Raw genomic sequence first — 21,019 nt, forward strand, 5'->3', positions numbered from 1 at the left:
TGGCTGGATTTCAAATGGGCAAAAAGTCAAAATTATAAGATTTTATAGGACTTTTGTTGGATTTTGCTAAAAATATAGGATGTTATAGGACTTTTTGAAAATATAGGATTTTATAGGAATTATAGGACCTCTGGGGTCCCTGTGCGTGTTACCGGACAAGGTTTAATATTTATCAGTGTTACCAAATAATTCGGGTCCATTTTAATTTTTTAAACAATTGCAAGAACCGATTTACGCGAGGAAGAACTTGGAACTGGAGCTTATAACTCCGGTGTTACGCTCTCTGCTTCTTCCATGGTCATACCATGGGTTGCCCATGGTCATACCGACGCCCCGCCTCATTCCAGGCTCCATCTTGATTTTAGTTCTAGAGCGCCATCTCATGAAAGGAATACGAAACATAACTCATAAGTATTATTATATTAATAAATTATTATAAATTATAAATATAATATTTAATAAATACGTTGTGTTTTGAAATATTCATACATATCATATTACTTACATTCATATTATTTTGTTATTTTTATATATATTATGTAATTTAAATAAATAATAATTAAGAGTATTAAAAGGTATTCGTTTTATATTGAACATTATCGTTACAATATTTAAAAAAGTTTATTTAAAAGTAGTTAGAAATTAGGAAAATTTGGTATTGTGAACGTTGCGATTTCGGTCAATAGATGGCGTCACCTGAGCCTTACAAAAATAAATAAAAAAATGGTAGAAATACATGGAAATGATATTAATATCTGATCCTGTGATCCAGTTCGAAGTTCTCCCTGGCGTAAATCGGTTCATGACAATTATCACACATTTTATTACCGTTTAGAGCAAGTATTAAGAGTAACAATTAATAAGTTAATGGCCAAAATTAATTTATATAAAGGAGGATCTACTGTAATAATAATAACTACAGTCCATGCTATACCCGTAGGGGGAGGGGGACCTTGTTCAGCGTGATAAATCACAAAACAAAACTCGACCTAAAACGCCCTCTGGTACCTAAAATAGAGCGCATTTTTTTACACATTATCTCCTATAGTAGGTTCCAAGCGCCATCTGACGATCAAGTCAAAGCCGGGGAGCAAGAAATACGTTCAAACGCGGCTTTGACGCCGTAATCAGTTAAGCCATGGCCCGGACCGTAGTTCCATCGCAATCTCGAGTTTAACGAAGCGTCGAACACAATACTTCTTCCGTCATTTTTATTGGCGTCGCGAGTGCGGTTACAGCCCCAGCGACTATAGGCCTTGTCAGGAAATTGATGAGGCGCCTAGAATTAGTTCCACCCGCTACTGATATTCAAGACGGAAATGGGGTACGGTTTACGCCTACTTAAGTAATGTGTTATTTTCAGATAAGCTCGCGAGTTATCTCGCAGTTTTGTCTCGTCGTGGTCAGTTTGGCTGTGTTTTCTAACGTCAGGGGTCATTGAGGTCAAGGAACGGGCGTGGGGAGGGGGGGGGGAGGTTTAGGATGACGTAATCGCGATATCGAGGCAATTTTTTTTTAGTTTTTGTTTCGTCAGACAGTGACGCGCTGGTTATTGACAACCCGAGAATGCCAGCGTACGCCTCACTGACTAGTTATGTAGGGTTCTTGTATTGATTTCGCATTAGGTGTTCGATTGTATCTGTCATTGGGTGTTTAGCATATTCTTTTCTTTTGCTTCCGTATTTTAGTTTTTTTGACGTATTTTTTTTATCTTCTCTGATGTATTACCTAAAGAACCACTTTTCGATCGTACAATCAAACAAATAGAACTGAATAGAATCAGAAGTTTATAACATATTTCTGACTAGATAAGTATCCATCCAGGTCATTAAAGATAATATAATGTTAGTAGTGAAGCTAAGATTCAATTTACTAATGAAACTAACAAGGAGACATCCCGAAGTGTAACCCACTGATTTTGTTCAAACTCGGGGGATTGGTAAACCTTCGTGTAACTTGAAAAATCCTAAAGGGAATTTATTCAATGGACAACCGTTTGGCCATGGCAACGACAAATGTTTTTGACAACAACAAATGGAAATTTTACCATTGAAAATAACATGCGATTCTGACCGATTCCTAGGACCCCCCCCCCCCCCTGTGAAAAATTTCGAAAATGCCAAAAATTTTAAAAAATAATAAAAAAACATCAAAATTGATCAACTTTTGATCAATTTGAGGTCAAAATCCCATGTTATTTTCAATGGGAAAATATAATACTTCGTGTTGTCAAAAACATTTTTCGTTGCCATGGCAAAACGGTTGCCCATTGAATAAATTCCCTTTAGGATTTTTCATGATACACGAAGGTCTACCAATCCCCCAAGTTTGAACAAAATCAGTGGGTTACACTTCGGGATGTCTCCTTGTAAGAATATGAAACTACTTTTATTTTAAGAGCTACTCGTTGAGTAACTTGAGTTTGCAAGTTCTTTCCACGCTGGTTAACGCGGTTTTCCCCGAGTTCTCTAGTTTCCCTTTTCCATCAAAACTTGTTGGCTCACGTGGCATGAAGAGCTTGCCACCACCCTCCTACGCGTTGTAACCCGTCCACTGGTAATTGGCTTTACATTATTCCCTAGGTGAGTTAGGCCTAAGGTGGTGCCTTGGGTATTAGCTTATTATTATTATAATTATTATTTATTTATATCAGCGACTCCCAATTTCTTTTTGCTATGGAACCCTAAATGATCCACCTAATACTGGCGGAACCCCAGCTCGTTTTTTTTACTTATCTTAAAAGACTCTTGACACAAATGAAGATGGCCGCGCTGCGAATTCTTGGACCCTTATATCGAAAGGGATTAAATAGCAGACGAACTTTCGCCATCCATTTATAGGTACCCAAATGAGCTCTTGGTCAGGGCCACCGAGAGTGGGCCCGGGCCCCGGGAAAATATGAATTCCGGGCCGCAATAGACCCGTATCTATGGGAGTTACTAAACATTTTATGGCAGAAGAATACCTCGTTTGTTCCAAATCGGGCCCCCGAGGCGGAACGGGCCCCGGTAATTTTTACTGGCTTCCCCCCTCTCTTGTCAGGCCTGCTCTTTTTAATTTCAAAAGTAGGGCTCCCAGCGCTTTTTTATATAATAGGAATTATGGAAACTTAAATAGGTAAATATCTCTTGAAAAATAGGATTATATAGGAACATCTTCCCCATCACCTTTATAAAATACTTCAATTTGTTTCTCACATTTAATATTGCTTCAATATTTACTTAAAACGTGTTTCAAAATTAAAATAGGAAAACATTTTTAGTGTTTTTTTTTTAAATATTATTCCATAAGAATGGCCAAGAATGTATTTATTTATACCTAGGGAGAATGTCTATGTCGAGACGGTTTTTAGCCTTTCTCTCAATCCACCCGTTGGTCCCCCCAGTACGCTCCTCCGCTTAAAATAAAACGAATAGTCCCGGTATTTCATTGGCTGCTTAAAATTTACGTCACCTAACGCGATGGTAATCAAACGCCGGTGACGTTTTGTCTCCCCCCCCCCCCCCCGCGCGAGACGGGGGAAAGGCGTTCAACGTGCCCGGCGATTGTCGCAACATAATCATTCTTCCTAAATATAAATAAATACATTCTTGGAATGGCATAACGCTGAATGTAAGACATAACGCTACTTACAACAGCCAGATAAATGAGTGCTACCCCCAGTCCTAGAGGTAATATACATCATTATTATTAATTTAGAGTTATTTTTATTGAAAGATTTCCTATAAGTTAAGGTGTTTAGTACATTTCTCATAAGCGTTTCAGCAGCTATCTAATGACACTTTTTAAAATTATAGGGATTTATAGGTAAAGGTTTTGAAAAAACGGAAAAAAATAGGAACAATTTGAAAATATAGGAATTTCTAGGTACTCTGGGAGCCCTGCAAAATATCTATTTCGGGATATGTATCCACGTGGGGTTCAACATACATAAAAATCGGTACACTCTGAGAGAAAAATGATTTTAGAAATTTTGAAAAATCTGGGCGAAAATCAGTTCCAAAAATCTCAAAATCAGTCTAAAAAACCAGATATCAACACGGAAATCATACTCTGAAATCTCAAAATCCCTTTCTGATTGCGGAAATCACTTTGAGTTTCAAAATTTGCAAGTGTCGGGCCGCTCGTGTATCCAAGGCATTTTTCAATGGTGGAGGAATTCCCTTCAAATCGGGACTTTACCATATGTATTACTCCGCCTTAAAATGTAAAATGCTTAGATATACACTCTTTTACGAAGTCGGCCATTTCATTACAGGCCTAATTTAAAATAGTACAGGCAAGGGCGCCTGCACGTGCTCATCAGCTCGAGACGTCGCTTGCACTTGACCGCGTGAAGCGGCCTTGCATGCGCTATTTGAAATCAGACCTGTAATAAAATGGCAGCTCTCACGAATAAGGATATAATAGAGTGTATATTAGCTTATATAAAAACATTTTCATCTGTAATAATTTTAGAAAGTTACTATATTATGTATTTCGTACTAGAGAGAGATATAATATCGGAAGTATATAATATAAATTTAAAGAGAGAAGTATGCATCTACCTATTTTGCTAATTTCATTCGCTTTAAACAAAAAAAAAAACGTTTGGGAAGATCGTCATATGTTACATACTTCTAAGGTGGGGTGGCGGAGTGGTTAGCACTTTCGCCTCGCAGCAAGAGAAGCCGGGTTCGATCCCAGCTAGTGGCACTGGGTAAAAAACCGGAACCACTCTCTCTGGTTAAAGGGGTTTTCCCCCGAGATCTTCGGTTTTCCCTTCCCTTAAAAACTTGCCGAGGTTAACGCTAATAGTCAGTGTAGGGAGCTGACGGTTGGCTCGCGTGGCATGAAGGGCTTGCCACCACCCTCCTACGCATTGTAACCCGGCCACCTGTTACTTGATCACGCACAAGCAACATTGCTTATGTGGACGAAGGTGGTGCCTTGGGTATTACCTCTATTTAAAAAAAATATAAATATTATATACTTCTAATATTATACACTTCTGAGGTTATATACTTATGATAATATAAACTTCTGATATTATATACTTTTGATATTATACACCTCTGATGTAATATACTTTTGATGTTATATACTTCTTATGTTATATATTTCTTATGTTATATACCTCTGAGGCTATATACTTCTGATGTTATATACTTCTAATATTATATACTTCTGAGGTTATATACTTCTGATGTTATATACTTCTGAGGTTACATACTTCTGATGTTATATACTTCTAATATTATATAATTCTGATGTTATATACTTCTGATGTTATATACTTCTGATGTTATATACTTCTGAGGCTATATACTTCTGATGTTATATACTTCTAATATTATATACTTCTGATGTTATATACATCTGATGTTATGTACTTCTGAGGTTATATGCCTCTAAGATTATATACTTCTGTTGTTATATACTTCTGATGTTATAAACTTATGATGTTATAAACTTCTGAGGTTATATACTTATGATGTTATATACTTATGCTGTTATAAACTTCTGATGTTATATACTTCTGATATTATACACCTCTGATGTTATATACCTCTGAGGCTATATACTTCTGATGTTACATACTTCTGATGTTACATACTTCTGATGTTATATACTTATAATATTATATACTTCTGATGTTATATACTTCTGATATTATATAATCTATACGGCAAAACTTGGAGTGCACAAATTAATTGAAAAACGCACACAGAAACATTTTAGGGTTCCCTTCTTTTTCGAAGACAATTCCAGCGCTAGAAGGCAGTGCCGTCAAAGGGAGAAACGTCGCTAGTAAATGCCGGGGTTAACGTCAGCCAAATATCACCAGGGACGTGTTTAGCTTCTGGCACTCACGAGGAAAGACGATATTTTTTATCGGAGCCAAACCGATGCTTAAAGTTAAGGAGTTTCAAACGGCGTTTAAGGCTCATATAGTAACCGCTCACCATAACCCGGATGGAAGAGATATAAAACAAAAAATAGAAGCAGTAGGAAATCGGATAACGAGTTGAAATGATAAATTAGTTAGTAGGTAAACAACAGCCCGTTGTCCCGGGGATACAAAGTCACTTTTTGGAAGAAAGTATTTTGGTCACACTAGAGAGGGCGCCCACTGTTTGGTCCACTTCGGCGTAAACAATGGTTTGCTCTCGCCTGGAAAACCAAACTACATATTTGATATCTTTGGATAGTTTTCAAAAGAATCAACTACTGGATTGTCATAATAGCTTCAGATTCAAATACTCTGACTATTTTTAAATATTTCATCTGACGTTTTTGTGGCCAAAATTTTACATGTTCTAATTTAATATTTTACTTATTAAAGTTTTTAAATTTACTTCAACTTATATTATTATGGTCAGGAATCCATACCTCTACTTGGAATGCGTATCCTGGCGTATCGCGTATGGTAAGATCACTCTGACGGCTTTGGCCCCGCCTACGAGAGAAAAAATCCCCTCTGCGTGCGCTCCCCTCTCACGTTGTTGTTTGTTGAGTTAACATAGTGACGTCAAAAAAACCGTCAGCCACATCGAGACGAAAATCGGCCGCGATAAGCATTACAAGTAGAGGTATGGATTCCTGAGCGGTTTAACCAATATCTTTTCATCGCCACGTTTAAAAAATGACCAGAACTTTTCAGAAATTAAATTATAATCAAAGAGTTTATCACAGAACAATAGTAAAATAACCTTCATAAAATTATCACGATAAAATTATATTCCCTGACGTTTAAGAAGTTTTTAAATATTTAACCTGACCTTTAACTGACTTTTAAGGCCTATTTTAAAATTCCCTAATTATTCCGTTTTTTAGACCTTTTTTCAAATTACCTGTTTTTTAGGCCTATTTTCAAATTCCCTGTTTTTAGACCCATTTTCAAATTCCCTGTTATTTAAACCTATTTTCAAATTCCCTGTTATTTAAACCTATTTTCAAATTCCCTGTTTTTAGACCTATTTTCAAATTCCCTGTTTTTAGACCTATTTTCAAATTATCATTTTTGAGACCTATTTTCAAATTCCCCTTTTTTGAGACCTATTTTCAAATTCCCTGTTATTTAAACCTATTTTCAAATTCCCTGTTTTTAGACCCATTTTCAAATTTCCCTTTTTGAGACCTATTTTCAAATTCCCCTTTTTTGAGACCTATTTTCAAATTCCCTGTTATTTAAACCTATTTTCAAATTCCCTGTTTTTAGACCCATTTTCAAATTTCCCTTTTTGAGACCTATTTTCAAATTCCCCATTTTGAGACGTATTTTCAAATTCCCTGTTATTTAAACCTATTTTCAAATTCCCTGTTATTTAAACCTATTTTCAAATTCCCTGTTATTTAAACCTATTTTCAAATTCCCTGTTTTTAGACCCATTTTAAAATTCCCTGGCCTTTTAGGTCTTTTTTAAATTAACTCACCTTTACCTGACTTTTTACGCTTAATTTCAAATTTCCTAGATCTGGGCAATCCTAAACTTAATTACTTTACAATCAATTTCTAATCGTTTCAATTATTTATCAAGGTTCAAACAACTGAGGTTTGGAGGCAAGAAATCCGACCCATAATCATTTAGCTCATTAGCATTCTCAACCAGATTAAATTTCCCTGACTTATGCTAAATATTTGTACCGTCCCGATATTTCCCCAAGTTTTAGCGTAAGTGTATAATCGTTACAGAAGTATAACTCTTTAAAAACATATTATTGCAAGTTTCCACAGATTTTCAATTTTCAAATTCCTTGACTTTTCCTGACCGACGAACATTAATTTCCCTGACCAATTTACAACAGAAATATTTTCTGCATGTCTACAAGTTTACCGAAAAAATATAATTAAAATATTTAAGAGCAGCGTACTATAGAAAATCGACAGAAAACTAAATTCCTTTGCTTTTCTCTGACTTTATTATTTCTTCTCAAAATTTCCGGACATTTTTACTTCTTAAAATTCCCAGACTTTTTCCTGACTTTTTCTTCTTCGTAAAATTCCCTTACTTTTCCTGGACATTTTACTTCATAAAATTCACTTACTTTTCCCGGACATTTTTACTTCTTAAACTTCCCTTACTTTTCCCTGACATTTTTAATTATTCTTAAAAATTCCGTTACTTTGCCCTGACATTTCTACTTCTTAAAATTCCCTGACTTTGCCCTGACATTCTTATCTCTGAAAATTCCCTGACATTCTTATCTCTGAAAATTCCCTAACTTTTTCCTGATATTTCTACTTCTTAAACTTCCCTTACTTTTCCCTGACTTTTTCTTCTTCTTAAAATTCCTTGACTTTATTTCTTCTTCATAAAATTAGCTTACTTCGCCCTGACTTTTTTACTTCTTAACATTCCCTTACTTTGAGACCTCCAATTAAACTCCTGACTCTTCCATGTTTTCCCAAATTTCCAGGTACTGTGGCAACACTGTACTGAAAGCAATAAACGAAGCGCAAAACTTGAAATTTAACAAGTGAGCAATTGAAAGTGTCATTTAGTATTTAGTCAACGGTCTAATAGAAACTCTAAGAAGTTCGATTTGATTGGTACTAGATGGCGCCAGTGTACACTTTATGGACGAATGGAATAAATACTTGCGGATCTCACTCTATTTGGGGCAATACATAATTCCCTCCCCTCATTTTTCTAACCACTAGTTATACGTAGTATGAAATACAGTAGTTTTTGAGGAATTATCCCACTAAAATTATCCCCGCTTTGTTAGTGCTTTAATTTCTCATATCTACTAGAACGGCTTTCGTGAATCCTAAACCACGTACCTCATTATTAAGAAATTATATTTGAATAAATACCCAAACTATAATGAAAATAATGAATTTATAACTCGGGTATTGTTGTCTATATGTTAATTAAGGGTGCATTTAAAACATAAACACTATATACGAAACAATAAAGGTTTGAAGTGAGAAAACCTCTTCAGGGAGAGCACGCTTGTTCTAATAGAAGAATTGGGTGTTTCTACTATCGTTCTAGCGCCATGAGCGAGAAAAGAGAGAAGCTATGGCGCACCCTACCAAACAGGGTTCTACTCCCTTTAAGCGACGCATTATGTAAGCACTATAAACAAAATTTAAATTCAGGAAAAATTAATATTTTTAGCAGTATAATTTAAAATTTTAACGTTTCAGATTGCTGACGCCATCTGTTTAAGCTTGGGGTATTTAACAAAATCGACTTTTAATGGCGTTACCTCCGCGAAATTATCGAAAAACCCGCGTATTTCTTGATATTTCCGGGTTTGTACGAAAAATGTCCATTCTTAACGAGTTCCATTTTGACTATTTATGTCCATCGCGGTTGCCATAGTAACCGAAGCCAAATGACGTACGCAGACTTATAAAATAAGAAATATCTAGCGATGTCCGAACGCAATCGGAAAAGGTTTGTTTTGCTAGAAAGGGACCGTCCATCGCGGACGATAAATAAAACCCCCAAAATGGAGCATCATTTGTTCTAACCAGAACAATGGCACTGAAAACACGAAACTGGTTGACAATATAAATGGCCTTCGCGGCAATACGTCGTCTGCTTGGCGCCCTACGCTCTTCCATAACGCCTAGAGTTAAGCGCTCTTCGCTGGAAAATGAAGCCAAGGCTTATCTTACGGCCATTGTTACTTTTCAAATTGAGCGTGCACTTGACTACGTACGAGTGAAAAGGTTACCTGGTTGCGTTATCAAAGGAGGAGTTAATATAATCGACCTTAACGTACGACTACCGGATAACCACGTTATTCCGCGTATCTAAATTTAGGATGTAACCTTCTTGGGTCAACTAGTGTGAAGTATGTCCCAAATTTAGCCATTTTTTGTTTCGCGGGGGAATGACGCCTTTACTTTAACGTTTAGCTATTTAGCTTTTACCACCCCGTCCAGCCTATGAAATGAATAGTCAAGTAGGACTGACTTCGATCGACCGGATTCTCGTGTTGTTTTTTATTGGAGCATCGCCAAAGATCGGGAAGAGGCTCTTTGGCAAAGTTATAAAGTGACAACTTTTAACACATTATGTTGATACGATAAAGCGGCGTTTTTGCTAATGCTTTTATGCTCTCGACTACGTTGCATTCTCGCCTTGAAACGGGTTATACAATGGCGTGACAAAATGTTGCAACAAATTTGCCTATTCGCGTAATTTTTTAAAGAATTTATGATTTTCGTACACGCGATGGCAGCACTATGAGTAGGAGGAACGAGAACGGTTCAAAATTTGTCCCAGTACCTCCGATTGAGTCGGGATCGAGGGGCAGGTCACTTCCATTTTGGGTGCGTCTTAATCATAGTAAAATGATTACATAATATCAGGGTAATCGGGATTAAATCAGGGTAATCGTGATTAAATCAGGGTAATCAAGATTAAAAAATCTAATCAAGATTAGAAAATCTAATCACGATTTAAACGAGATTTAATCATTCTAATCATGATTTAATCTTTTTAATCAGGATTTAATCATTTAAACGAGATTTAATCATTCTAATCACGATTTAATCTTTTTAATCAGGATTTAATCATTTAAACGAGATTTAATCATTCTAATCATGATCTAATCTTTTTAATCAGGATTTAATCATTTAAACGAGATTTAATCATTCTAATCATGATCTAATCTTTTTAATTAGGTTTAATCATTCTAATCATGATCTAATCTTTTTAATCAGGATTTAATCATTTAAACGAGATTTAATCATTCTAATCATGATCTAATCTTTTTAATTAGGTTTAATCATTCTAATCATGATCTAATCTTTTTAATTAGGTTTAATCATTTTAATCACGATTTAATCAATATAATCGGTCGAATCGAGAATTTATCATTAAAATCAAAACTAAAGTACGATTTAATCATACTAATCCCGAAATAATTTTTTTAATTAGGATTTAATCATTTTAAACAGGTTTAATCATTTTAATCATATTTAATCATTTAAACATGATTAAATAAGATTTAAACATTCTAATCATGATTAAACGTGATTTAATCAACTTAATCGTGATTAAATTGAATTTAATCAAAATAATCGGACTTAATCTTTTGAGGGGTGCGTCGTTAATCAAGGAAGTGACCTGCCCCTCGGTCGGGATTGACAAGTTTGAAATGAAATTCGACAAAACCTAGTAACCGACACTTTTTAGATTCGAGATAATCAAGTTTTCTATTTTAATTTACATTAATTCTTAAGGTAAGTGGTACTTACTGACTTACTGGTATATATCATCAACGAATTTTTTGCGTGGTGGAATTCAAAATTAACGTTTACCCGTTTTTGGTGGAATTGTTGCAGTACAATTAAATTTACTACTAACTCGAATATTTTCCAAATTAACGTTTACTAGTTTTTGGTGGAATTTTAACAGTACAATTAATAGCGTTTTCCATTAGATTGCTCGAGATTTACTCCGAATCTGTCTCTGACGTCATAGATCTCGCCCCAATCGACTAGAGTAAAACTGCAAATGGAACATCACATTAGCATATCTCCGCGCTTTGTTGTTTTTCGTCTGCTTGTAATTTGAATTTTCGCGTCTTGGTCTGCCATTTTGCCAAAAAATCTAAAAGGAACACGCAAAAATTTGCTCCGATCTCGATCTCGATCCGTTGATCTGTCGAAATCGGCAGATCGGTTTTGGGCGATCTCGGAGCAGCCGGAAATGAAACGCGTGAAACTTGATCGGAGCAGATCCGAGCACGCAAATGGAACATAAAATATTGATCAGAGCGATCTAGAGCGCTTGAGAGCAGTCAAATAGAAAACGCTATAAGTTTACTACTAACTCGAATATTTTCGAAATTAACGTTTACTATTTTTGGTGGAATTGTTACAGTACAATTAAATTTACTACTAACTCGATTTATTTCAAAATTAACGTTTACTATTTTTTGTCATGAGATATCCGAGTATTCTCGTGACGTCATATTCATAATGAGGGTAGACTAGTGTCATCCCCCTTTTCCCCCCAATCATGTAATAATATTTGTTATTTATTCAAATATTATTACAATGGGCAGTAGTTAAGCCTCGCAAATAGCTTTGCAGTCTGCTTAGAAACTATCTAATGACCGATATTGTGTCCAGTGTTTTGTTATTAATTAGAGCTTTAAAATGACAATACAGGAATCCATACATCTACTAGGAATGCTTATCGCGGCAGGTTTTCGTCGGTTTTTTTGACGTCAGTATGTTAACTTAACAAACAACAAGCGCGCATAGGGGATTTTTAATCTCGTAGGCGGGGCCAAAGCCGTCAGAGTGTTCTTACCATACGCGATACGCCAGGATAAGCATTCCAAGTAGAGGTATGGATTCCTGTCTCAATAGGAAATGTTTGAAAAGGGTCGGTGCGTTATTCGCATGCACAGACTGATAAAGTATCGCAGTGAGAAAAGTGAAACAACATGAATTTTAGAGTATGTGACGTCACAGGCGTTATAAACTCGCAAGCACAAGAGAGTGATGACGTCATAGGAAGGCAAGCAAATGGTGAACTGATGACGTCATATAGTGAGAAACAGTGTGCGGTGCATAAGGTAAGTGCAATAGATAGGAACGATTTGGAATATAGGTCGTTTCACGCGGACATCAGAGGATGAACTGTAATTATCAGTAATATCGAATACCCACGACCGATATTTCAAATCGATTGCATCGTCTAATCTACCAAAAAAATGATAAAGGAACATTTTGAAAGAGGTTTATTCCGACCTTATTCTAGTACAGAGCAGAATTATTTGTTTTCAATTCATAAAAAAGAAATTAATTTCAGAAAATAGGGAAAAAATATTTAAAAAAAAAAACAGCAAAAACCATAAACATTATATAATATAGTAACCAAGAAATATATAATTTTTCTCTTCGAAAGTTCAAATCATCAAATTTAAATATATCGTTATATATTTTCTATATAATAATCACACTTTTGGTAAATTTTTGTTATATTATTTTTTTCCTAGATACCGGTATTGTTCAATTGAGCTTTGGAGAAGACAATATCATCGAAATATTATTATTATAATTTTTTTTTTGGTTTTAAACTTTTGAACACCGCTTACTGTACAAGAACTAAGCCGTATTTTATGTCAAACACCATAGAGGAAGAACACACAGTTTTGAGAACACACGGGACATGGTCACATGACACAATAGAGATAGAGAGATAGATAGAGATAGAGAGAGACAGAGATAGAATAAAGATAGAGGTAAATTTTGGAAGAATATTTTTCATTGGCGACACTCAAAATTTTTTAACGGCACAAGGGGTATTATTATTTGTCGAATAGTGATCTATGGTTTGTCGGTGGTTTACCGAAAAATTTTCGATAAGGATATTTTTGCTAAATAAGCGGTCTGTGATGGGTAAAATGATTAGCTGAAAACTATTCGTGAGTTCTGAACCGTTAAGAGAACGGCTTAGGACTAAGCTGTGACGTCACGCAAAAGTTCTGGATAGTTCAGAACTTTTGGACGAATAGTTGTGATTTGTACGATTGACGTACGCAGCCCGATGTGCAGACGAATTTTAGTGATTTCAACCTTGAGTTCCGGCCAGTACTTGCTCTTGAGCAGGTACCATTTAGAACGGTTCCGAACGGTTCAACAAGAGGTTCTTGTCTGCGAATAGTTTGCATTTGGGTAGTTCTAGAATTTTTTTTTGCCGAATAGTGCGCATGGGGACTGGTTGAACGGTTCAGAACTCACGAATAGTTTTCAGCTATTGTAACACTACCATTACTGTACGGAAGGATGAAGTCCGATTTACCGATAAACTGTAAACACTACAGAAATGCTATTTGTCGAGTAACTGGTTACCGTTATTCGATAACCGGTACACATAGTCGAATAACTGGCTGTATAATCGAATAAATTGTAATATAATCGAATAACTGTTTATGTAACCGAATAAATGGTAATATAATCAAATAACTGGTAAAATAATCGAATAACTGGTTATGTAACCGAATAACTAGTATTGTAAGCTAAGAAACTGGTAATATAATCGAATATCTAGTAAAATAATTGAATAACCGTTAACAGTTATTCGATAATCGTTACACATATACGAATAACCTGATAATAGATATTCGATAATCGAATAACTGGTAAAATAAACGAAGAACTGGTAATATAATCGAATATCTAGTAAAATAATTGAATAACCGTAAACAGTTATTCGATAACCGGTACACATAATCGAATAACCGGATAATAGATATCCGATAATCGAATAATTAAATACCGACCAAATAATCGATAATTCAGAGTGAATAGATAAAAACCAATCGACTAACTCTATAATCGTTAGAATCGGGGTTTTTTTTATAAATCAACCTTATCGAATATGAATCGATAAAACACCAACCAAACCGTAACCGACAAGACCATCACAACAGTTATCACTCAAGAGGTACGTAAACCAGGGGAAAGGGGGCATTCAAGAACGTCCAGCATAACCGTATAGCACCGTTTTTAGGCTACCAAAAACCCCTAACGGAAAATGTGATCGTGTGTTTTAGTGTATGTTTGTGTGTCGTATCAAATAAGGGACCAATAGAGGGCAAGGACGAGACGCGAATCGCAAATGAGTACGTGACAAGCCGCTTCTGGGAAAGATAAAATAAAAAGCAGGCCCACAGCCTCGAAGGAATAGCCGCAAACCCCGCTGCATCGGCCTCCACCAAAACCTTCTAGCAATCCCCTTCACGGTACCTGAGACAGTGCCTCGTTCCGGCTGGCTTATAATGGGCGACGATCCTAGATTCTCGAGCAACTTCCGGGACCTGGTGGGCATGTCCGGCAGCAAAGGCATAGCCGGAGTCGGATCGTAGTCCGTCGGCGTCTCAGTGTCCGTGGTCATGGGCGAGAAGTCCACCATCCCCGGGTGCATATGCGGGTGATTCTGGAGATGGTGGTACATGGCTGCCCTTCTGGCCGTCTCCAGACGATGGTACTCGTTGGCGGACATGGCTCCCATTTCGGCCGGCTGGAAAGTGGAGGCGATACGGGCTATGCTTTTGTCCTCCTCGCTCATGGGGTCGGGAAACTGACCATTGTTAGTGATGGCCTCCTCCCGACCCAGCCAGTTTATGTTCGACAAGAGATTTTGGGCGTAATCGTAACTGAAACAGAGAATAAAAGACTTTTGTGGAGGATTTCGGGCGGGTTTCGCTTAAAAGGGGGGATGGATAACGCTAAGTGTCTCGTGCTTATGGTCACGCGAGGTCATCCGCCAGTTGGTCGAGCCGCTCGGTACTGGTCACGAGGGCGAGGGAGGGCTCAGTTGGGCGTGTGGAACCCACCACCCTAAGGCATATATTATTGACGTAACTCTACTACTAAGCTTTCGACGTATCCCGCTAGAGGGACTCGAACGCGTAACCACACGGAAATTATAGACATCTATCGACGCGTGACGGTATTAGTTTGTTAGCAATGACGATGCCGCGATAGTTTTAGCGTTAGTTTCGTTTAGTTGTCTCTCTTATGTCGCCTGCTATGGTACTGTGAGGAATTGGTAGAGTAGTAGTTAGTGGCGTACCCGGAGGACGACATGGAGCCGTATCCCTGTTGCGAGGTCTTGTACGGCGATCCGCCACTGCCGCCCTGTTTGGAGTAGTAGCGAGAGGCCGAGGACCCCTGGCCACCGCCGCCGCCGCCGTAGCCAGAGCGGGAGCCACTTCCGTAGACGTCCTTGGCGAGGATCTCGTCGATGGCTTGAAGGACGCTGCTGGAGGACGTCCCTCCGCGAGGATCCCGCTCCACCACCGACGCTTGGCTCCGAGTGGAACCGGAACTCAAACTGTCCGCGGAATGGGCGCTCGGGAATAAGTGCTCCATCGAGATGTTGGGCCGGTAACCTGTCAAAGGGATCGGATCAAATAGTCTTCTACGTTCAATCCAAATTGACGATGTAATCTCTTTCCCATTACATCTTCTTATCTAAACAACACACACCATCTGAACTACTTCGGCTAAATTGCTGATAAAGTGGTGGGAAAAATGTTAGCCTATATTATATATTTTAAAAGGAGGTTGTTGAGAGCGAAGTCCGATATGGTCTAGTGGCTAGGATATCTGGCTTTCACCCAGAAGGCTCGGGTTCGATTCCCGGTATCGGAGTGTCATACTTTTATTTTTCTACAAGCTTCCGTCTTTACTCACTGGTGGCGCGACAGTAGAGCCCAAGAGAAATTACGGTTATACTCCCTTTAAATTTTGAACATAATAAGCCGATCCCACCAGGGTTGGACACAAGGTACTAGTCACGGCATTTTACTACTAAAATTAATCGAAATCTGGGGGCTCACTAGTCAATTTGTCTGCTGAAAAAATATCTTAATATTCATATGGCGTATCATAAATTCATCATTCATCAATCCCATTTTATTTAAAAAATCACATTTAACTCAAGAGATAATAAACTTCTATTTTAATTCTGACGGGTAAAGCAAAATGTCGGCTGTCCTCTTTGTTTTCATACCCCCCCCCCTTTTTACCCCTACTAGTCAGTGTCTACTAAAATAAATTAAGATAGGAGGCTCACTAGTCAGGCTGACTACTAAAATATCCTTATGTCCAACCCTGGATCCCACTGCCTTGGTTGTTAAAAACATACTACATGTACATATTCCACATACTGTAAATTCGTAAGCTAATCACCCTGACAAGGTGGTATCGGCTTATGGCATGAGAAAATTTGGATATGTCAGTGATCCGATATGGCTTTCACCTAGAAGGCTCGGGTTCGATTCCCGATATCGGAGCATAATATTTTTTTTTCTTCAAAGGAGTATAATCGTACCAGGGAAGGTCAAGCTTCCGTCTTTACTCACTGGTGGCGCGACAGTCTAAAACGCCAGAGAAATTACGGTTGTAGAGTGTTGTCGTCTGAAACCCTGCGACGTCACCAATGTAACTTGCCTATTGATAAAAATCGGTAACTGTCATGGCGGCCACTATTAACACTACAGCTGTGACGTTACAAGTTTTCAAAATCGTATCAGACGACAACACTCTATACTCCCTGTAAATTTTGTACATAATTAGCCGATCCCAATGCCTTTGTTGCTAAAAATATTCTATAGATACCACCTAGGAGCAACAAACACAAGGAGAACGCAGCTAGCCTTTAAACACGCTAACGCAGTGTTGTGTACAAATTTCATTGGACGGGCCTTAACGCTGAACGGTTTACGGGAGGGGGGGGGGGAGAAGACAATTTCCGAATTGTCCCCTTCCAACGGCAGCAGGCGCTAAAGCGTCAAACCAATGAAAATTGTACGCAAGAATAATCAACGACTTTTGACGGGTTACGCTCTCCTTGTGTGGAGTGCTGTGTTTGTTGTCCTAGATGCCACGTACTGTAAATTCCTGGAGTAGCAGACGAAATTTTGTAATTACTTTACAACCTAGAAGCAAAAAACCACAGCACCCCACACAAGGAGAACTCAACCCGTCAAATGTCGTGTATTTTCTTGTTCACATTTTTCATTGGTTAAACAAATTATCGCCTGCTGCCGTCGGAAGGGTAAAATTCGGAAATTGTCTTCCCCCTTTCCGTAAAACGCGTAAAGGCTCGTCCAATGAAATTTGTACACAACACTGCGTTAGCGTGTTTAAAGACTAGCTACATTCTCCTTGTGTATGTTGCTCCTAGCTTTACCACCATCTCTAGATTCCTCGATAAACAAGTATTACCAAATAGTGTCAAAGGCTTTTTAATTAATACTTCGGCAACGAAACTAGTGGTGGCACCACCTTCGCGTCTTTCACGAGCTTATCACCCTGACAAGGTGGGATCGGCTTATGGCGTGAGAAAATTTGCAAATGTATAATATAACATTCATTCTATAAAAACTTGACAAACGATAAGCCATATCCGATATGGTCTAGTGGCTAGGATATCTGGCTTTCACCCAGAAGGCCCGGGTTCGATTCCCGGTATCGGAGCTACATTTTTCGTAAATTGATAGCTACGCAGACTAACGTAAACGTCGATATTTAAATGTCATCAAGGATAGGTACTAAGATTTTTTTTTTAAAAGAGCACGTGGTATCAACCTACGACAACAAATCGCTAAGAATATGGGACTGCAAAAATGATAAACTTTGTATTTTTGGTGACACTATTACAAGACAATCGCACCTATATTTAAGTAGTATTCGATGGGGGTACCAGAGGTAAATATTCTTAGGCACGTGGTAATGGCATACATATATAATATAGTTCTCTAGGCTATAAAAATGAAGGGACAAGTTTCTAGCAAATAACATTAGCAGTAGGTGGCTCGTGGGTGTGGTCTATTTCTATGGCCGTAGTAACGAGTTTATGTCGGCCAATAAAACCAAGGACAGTAGATACAGGGACGAGAAAGTGTATTGGCGGCCTCTGTTGGAATATATCACCTAAAACGACCTAAGCGCAAGGAGAGTTAGTTGTAAACAAAAAAAATGGCGGTCACCTAATTTTAACGGTTCGTGACGAGGCTTAAGTGTTCAAAACAAATGGGCATTTTTTATTTACGCTCGTAGTTTTATTTTTAATTTAACATCAAAATGGTAAAAACTAACTACAATAATACTGTCCATGGTGAACCACGTCTTAACAATGGCCGCGGTTTGTTTACATCTAACTCCCCGTGAATATGAAGACGTTTAAAATCGGAATTTTTTTTCCTGCTTTCTCGTCCCTGAATCTACTGTCCTTGATAAAACCTTCACGATGATCACGTGATTATTTTCCAAACAGGATGGTGTGGTATGATACCTCGTGTTCTGTGATGTAATGAAAATTATTGGCGGCTTAACTTCGACGTAAGCCTACGACGTGTCGCTACGAGCAGTGGCGGATTAACTAACACCTGGGTGTCTAGACTTTAGAGACCAACGACCTTGCTGTAGCCTCTTCTCAGACCCCTACCTCTTGGCCTCAATGCTTAAGCCTACTCAGCCTACTGGTTATCCGTCACTGGCTACTAGCAGCCCAGGGTTGGCAAGAACCAGCCAGACCAGTTTTAACCACTGTTCACAATCAGAAATATCAAAAATGATAAAACCCGCGAAGGTCTAATTTAAAATGTGGTTATTTAAAAGCTGAAATTTTGTATAACTATATTTTCTAAAATATTTTATATACACTTTCAGCTTGAAATAGCACTTAAATTATTATAATTATATAATAAATATAACAATTTAATTTTTTTTCTTCAAATTTTGCGCCAAAATATCCACGCTGGCGTCATCTAGTCTAGAAATACGAAATTAAAATTTTATACTCCATGGAAGTTTCTAAATGTTTGTTTCCATGTACGTAATATGCGAATTGGTTTAACGAAAGTACTAAACTAAGTGTTTGCTAAAAACATCTGCACTAGGAGAAATACATCTTATAACCTGATATACAACTTTTTTACTGTTTTCTATGTTGTGTTGTCTGCTAAATACATGTACACTGGAAAAAAATATCATATAAGCTTTTATTTTAAGTAGGCTGCAACAAGCGCAAAACCAAGCAGCAGGGAAATGCGAACATTAAGGTTTGGGTTCTTGTGATGGGTAAAAAAGGACTTTGTAAACAAATCGAGGTAACCAGCGTAAAACGTAAACTTATGGCGTTTTTCTTTGGGCTGCTCTCTCTGCTCCCGGAGTGCTCCGAAAGTCCTTGCGTGTCCCATTGGGCTTTCGAGAGCAGATCCCGCAGAGTTTCGCGTGTCCCATTGGGACGTTGCTCCGCGAGAGAGTGGTTGATTTCTTGCTCTCTGTTGATCCGAGATAAGTGACGGATCAATTGATTCGGAGCAAGTTTTGTTGAAAATGGCGGCGGTCAGGGAAGGAGATTTACGAATTATTTTGTTATTATTAGAATCTTCATCATCAAGTTCAGAGGAGGAAGATTTTTTGGAACATATTTTTAAGGATAAAGCAGAACATCCGAAAATTGAGGGATTTATTAAAAAAGTAGTGCACAGATTTTCATATGAAGAACTACCTCTACTATATTGTAATGTAAATGTAGACTGTAGACTAATAAGAAAAAATTTAGTTTAGGGAGAATTTTCTATTAACCCGTGAAATGTGTTATTCCCTCGTCGTGGAATTTGAAGCTTCAGAGTTCTTTCCAAACAATAAAGGACATGGTGACCTTAGTGCTATTTCTGCCGAAAATCACCTTTTGACTAATTTTACAGCGTCTGAATTCTATACAAGAAAGTTGAGAAACAATTGTTTCTCATTGGGAAAAGCGCGCCAAAAATACTGATCCGAAAAAAGTAACGTTTATCATTGGAAAAGTACTCTCGTCGGCTCTTTTAAGGATCGATGACGTCTCACGTCAATTTTTTTGATCCGAAAGGGAGTTGAGAGCGGTTTCTGAGCAACCCAAAGAAAAACGCCATCAAACAGTATTTAAAGTCCCTGCTGCTTGGTTTTGCCCTCGTTACAGCCTACTTCCCGGGGCTAGTAGGCCACACTTTGAAGCTCTCTGGCGTTCTTTTCACTCATCGTAGGAAAATGGGGAAAAACAGACTTCTCAACTCACCCACTACAACTCCTTAAAATTTTTGCATCACCTTTTGAAACACCCTGTAGAACCATGGACCAAGAATCTAAAGGGACTCACTGTTCAGGCTTTAAAAAGCACGCTTAAATACTGGGAATAGGAAAATCACGGTTCATTTTAGTTCAATGTGAACAAACTTGGCGTCGATGAAATCGATTTCCGGCATAGTTTCATCACGGAGAGGACCGGTATTCCCGAGGTATTTTACGCCGATCAGGCTGACGGAAGTCGCTCAAGGTCATTAAAAAAAACCAAAGTAAACAAAATGGCGCGTGACTTTCGGTCACCAGATTTCCAGATAACATGCGTGGGGGGGGGGGGGATAAATTTTCCCGGTCAAAAACAGGGGTGCCTTAACGCGGTAATCTTCCCTCTATTTCTTTTCTATCTCTATGCGTGGTACATACAAATGACCTTGACGGACTCTCTCTCTCTCTCTATTTCGAAGTAAATTGATGCGC

At 37.9% G+C, this 21,019-nt stretch overlaps 1 protein-coding gene and 1 non-coding gene across 4 annotated transcripts in view; one reads left to right on the plus strand and one right to left on the minus strand.

The window, feature by feature from the left end:
* LOC149961306 (uncharacterized) overlaps positions 1-21,019 on the minus strand; it is a 156,343-nt gene that overhangs the window by 37,721 nt on the left and 97,603 nt on the right. For all 3 annotated transcript variants that reach the window (XM_090176713.1, XM_090176707.1, XM_090176704.1), the window contains 2 exons: positions 15,540-15,858; positions 14,711-15,120 (listed from right to left, as the gene is read on the minus strand). In XM_090176713.1, coding sequence (XP_090032839.1) covers positions 14,711-15,120; positions 15,540-15,858 — 729 coding nt within the window. The remainder of the gene's footprint in view (positions 1-14,710; positions 15,121-15,539; positions 15,859-21,019) is intronic.
* TRNAE-UUC (transfer RNA glutamic acid (anticodon UUC)) lies at positions 17,879-17,950 on the plus strand. The gene has a single exon. It is a non-coding gene; the product is annotated as a tRNA-Glu (tRNA).

The sequence above is a fragment of the Leiobunum rupestre genome, chromosome 1, assembly GCF_980474605.1.
Source record: "Leiobunum rupestre chromosome 1, qqLeiRupe1.1.hap1, whole genome shotgun sequence".
Lineage (NCBI taxonomy): Eukaryota > Metazoa > Arthropoda > Arachnida > Opiliones > Sclerosomatidae > Leiobunum > Leiobunum rupestre.